This window comes from Thermoascus crustaceus, assembly GCF_041956765.1.
Source record: "Thermoascus crustaceus strain CBS 181.67 unplaced genomic scaffold VTN00scaffold_1, whole genome shotgun sequence".
Classification (NCBI taxonomy): Eukaryota; Fungi; Ascomycota; class Eurotiomycetes; order Eurotiales; family Thermoascaceae; genus Thermoascus; species Thermoascus crustaceus.
Window position 1 is genome coordinate 3,384,066 of NW_027192527.1, and position 4,332 is coordinate 3,388,397.

The 4,332-nt window shown below is 45.8% G+C and overlaps 1 protein-coding gene across 1 annotated transcript in view; it reads left to right on the forward strand.

Moving 5' to 3' along the window:
* VTN00DRAFT_1185 (uncharacterized protein) overlaps window positions 1-884 on the forward strand; it is a gene marked incomplete at both ends in the record, with an annotated part of 2,406 nt that extends 1,522 nt beyond the window's left edge. The window contains one exon of the mRNA XM_069427264.1: window positions 18-884. Within this exon, the coding sequence (XP_069291887.1) occupies window positions 18-884 (867 nt within the window). The remainder of the gene's footprint in view (window positions 1-17) is intronic.
* Window positions 885-4,332: the final 3,448 nt, after the last annotated feature.

A 4,332-nucleotide genomic window follows, 5' to 3' on the forward strand; every position in this document is an offset into this window, starting at 1 on the left:
ACCCTTTGCTGAATCAGAAGGTGGACGTATTCATTGCTCTTGCCCCTGCCATGTCTCCTTCAGGTCTTCATAATGGCATTGTAGATTCGTTGATGAAAGCTTCGCCGGACGTCGTTTTTCTTGCATTTGGTCGACGCAGCATTCTGAGTTCTACCACAATGTGGCAGGCTATTCTCTATCCGCCAATTTTTGTCCGCATCATCGATATCGCGCTTTCGACCCTCTTCAATTGGACAGGGGAGAACATCAGTCATTATCAGAAACTTGCAGCGTATCCTCACCTCTATTCCTTCACCAGCACCAAGTCCGTGGTTCACTGGTTTCAGATCATACGCAACAAGAGCTTCCAGATGTATGATGACGAGGTTCGTGCGCCTTTCAGCATCGGAGCGAGCGATCGCTACTATAAACCTGTCAAGTACCCGACCAGAAACATCAAGTCTCCAGTTGTCCTCATTTATGGCGGCAGTGACAGTCTGGTTGACATTGAGGCCATGCTACGAGAGCTGCCTCGTGGCACTACCGCGAAAGCGATCCCCAAATATGAACATCTCGACTTTCTCTGGGCTAGAGACGTGGACAAAGAGGTATTCCATCATGTGTTTGAGGCTCTTGAGCGTTACAGTCGCGGTCGCTCTACGACCACCTGTGTTGAGCGGCAAACTACAACGCAAAGCCAGGATCCGGTAAAGGGGAAGATTGCAAAGCCCGCCGCGTTGTTGAAACCGCCTGTCAAATCGACACCGAACGTTTCGTCACGGAAGCTCGCTTCCCCCATACAGCTCTCTCCTCGAATGGTTACGGACGCGGACGAGGAATGGAGAGACCCTGAGAGATTTCCTGTGGATGTTGATTTCGACGCCATAGGACACCCGAGAACTTAACTCTGCGCCGGATGATTTATCTCGTCATTGTCTACTTCTCCGCTTTTTAATTTTGGCAGATACTAACGGGCATCCATTGCGATATCGCCCTTCCTGCGTTGCCATGCATGGCGCTTGGCGTTGCTGTTCCGATACACATAGATTCATCTCGCGAGTTGGTTGTATTATCTTTTGCATTTCTTTATCTGTGGCATCTTTGGCATTGATTCGTTATTTTCCTGGAATTTCTATTCAGATTGTTCCTCTTCGTTGCTTTTGGACTCGGGAAAGCATGGGTTCGCATTAGAAACCTTACCGCCAGGGTTCCTTGAATTCGTTTATGGGCTGACATTGCCATTGTCTAGAGTGCTCTTGCTGCTTTCTTTTTCGTCTTTGACAGACTATTTACTTGCGGAAGACACGGAAATGCTGTGTGGAAAGAACGGGGAGAAAAGGACTACCGGCCATGGGGGGAGGGCCGCCACTCGCATTTCGATTCTGTCTGGATGGGATATGTCGAAAAACCCATCGGGGAAAGACTCGACCAGATCAACCATTTCTGTGATGTTTCTGCGAAAGGCGAATCAAGGCCTCTCCGCGCATGCTGGCAAGTTCCCCGCTTCTATCCAGTTTGTTTCCTTTGGAGCATGATACCCATTTCGTCGTGCATAGCATCTTCTTCGTGCTTTCGAACCTTCGACTTCAGTTCTGTATGTAACCGTCCAATACTTTTCTTAATAGAACTGTTCAAAATGCCCGATTTGACGCCTTCTTCAGGCTAACAGGTAGTTTTGTCATCTTCGATCCTCGGATTGGTTCCCAACTTTACATGCGTACTGTATGTACTATGTCCCTAGGAGGAACTTTATGTACCTAGTTTGTGAAATGGCCTGCAGAGACACAATATTTGTCATTTCTCTCTCTCTCTCTCTCTCTCTCTTCCGATAAGATCCTCCTACGACATCCGTCCTACTTCCCCATAGACCGGGACACGCCCCCCCAAGTCTCCCCCCAGCCTCTTACGCAGTACTCCGTAGTACCGACCGACATTCCATGTCCACGTGATTTAACAGGGACAGGGACATTGGGCCTCAAAGCCATCCACTTCCGAGCCCTACAAAACAAGGGGAGCTAGAAAAAGAATCGCCCACATTGCATACGCAGCATGTAATGTAATGTAGTGCACAGTGCAGAACCGAACCCCGCTTCTGACATGGCATTGGCGCGTAGCATGTAGCATGTGCCCTCGACTCGACGATAGCACAAACAAGGCTCCGTTAAACCCGTTCTTGTTCTCGTTCTCGTACGAAAAAGATAGGTTTCTCTCCTCCCTTCCACAGTATGTATCCGTGTCGAAGGGTCTGGTCCCTATTTGGACTAGCCACCCTACTTGGGTGCACGCCGAAGGCGTGTCTCTCACCCCAATGTCAAATCCCAGCTTAGCGTCAATTTTATCAAATCAACCCGAATTTGACTAGATTTTGACCCCCCTATCTATATATATTTATTGAGCCTTCTATCTAGCCAGGAGAACCCTTCTATGCTTTTTGCAATCAATTGCAATTCATTTTGCCTGTTTTTTGCGGCACTGAAGTTCTGCTTCCCTCTGCCGCTTATCTGCCCGTTCAGACTTTGCAGCCTCATCCTTATCCCGCTTTTGAACCATATAACGAGCTTGATGGGCACATAAAACCCCTCCGGTCTGGTAGATTCCTTTGTCTAAATCTGTGGTGCATTTCCCTTTCCTTCTCGGCTGCTTTTATATTAAGTTCCTCCTTGACCTGCTCCGCCAACTGACCCATGGCTATAACTCCTTTTAGCACTAGATCTAGGCGGCAGTTCCATTTAGGTTCAAAAGGGAAATTCTCATGAAGCTTTCTAGTATAAGTCTCCATTGTCTGAAGGGAAGTAGGCATGCAAAGACTAGATAAGAAGGTATAGAAATGTGGGGCTGAATTGATGTCACAGGAGGTCTAAAACTCTAGGTAGATCCTGTTGGGTTTATCTTGAGGAACAGGAAACAAGTAGAAATGGACAATATAACTTGCCTTCTAAGTGTTACGCCTAAGGATCTCCGACAGAGCAATGAGGGTGAGAACCTATCACGTGATGATGGATCAAATCAGCGGAAATGATCCATCTAGATTCTTGATCCAACCCGACCTTTGATCCATCCATAGTCATGATCCACTGGATAGGTATTTCCGGGCAGAACTCAGCATGTATATAAGACGCTCCTTAACCATGGGATTAGGACCCCGTGGTCAACTCAAATATCAATCCTGATAGTAACATTGCTAGTAACGGCCTATTCATCTATCTCTTTCCCTTCCTTTCTGTCTTCAAGATAAACCCAACGAGCCTCCGCCTAAGAAGTCTTAGGTCCGCCGTTACAATTACAGCACAGCTGAAAGACTATTAGCAAGGCTAATAGGAAAAAGATCTTATTATATAATATAGATAGATTATCTACAATTTATTCTCACAATTTAAGTCTATAATCTACCTCTGTAATCTATGTTTATAATTCAGAGATAGGTAGTTCTGAGCAAGAACCTATTATATATATAAGACACGACACTTCTTAACTATAGGGATTAGAACTCTGTAGTTAACTTATCTAGTAACTCAGTCTATACAGTTGTCTGAAAAGTTAGCAGAAATACTTGCTTATTTTGAACTTCCAGTTCAAAATCAGACTTAGTGTAACAGCGGGCCTAAGACTTCTTAGGCGGAGGCTCGTTGGGTTTATCTTGAAGACAGAAAGGAAGGGAAAGAGATAGATGAATAGGCCGTTACTAGCAACGTCACTATCAGGATTGATATTTGAGTTGACCACGGGGTCCTAATCCCATGGTTAAGGAGCATCTCTATATACATTGTTAATCAAAATAGCCCTTCTGATTAGGTGACCGAATCGAAGACCTCTTGTCGATTCACCTAGCCTGAATCGAAGGAGGAGGTTTGATTATATCCTGATTGGTTTGTCGGTCTGTAGTTTCTCCGAAGACTTCCCTTCCTCATAGCCTCACTTCTGCAAGCGTTGTAACAGATGTCTCTCTAGAAATCTAGACACCTAATTATGACCAATTTGCAGGGGAGATGTGGATGGATTGGTATTATCGCGCTGAAGGATCAAATTAGCACAATTTTCAAGCATATGGAGCTGTGCATATAATCCAATATTGTCTAAGCCATTCAAATATAGGCAGACCGCGAGTACAGTACTCCGATTCGATCACATGGCAATAGAAATAGCATAGCAATTGCATAGCATACATTAGGTAGGCACATACCTAGGCTAGGCAGTGCTATGCTATGCTAGGTACGCAGTACCTACTTAGGTTAAAGACGTCAGGTTATCTGAGACTGGGCTTCACTGGGTACCTACGTGCAGTACCTGGTAGGTACATACAAGACTATAGGGACGGACCGGACGGATAGTACAGCCGAGCCGCGATTGGGGAAC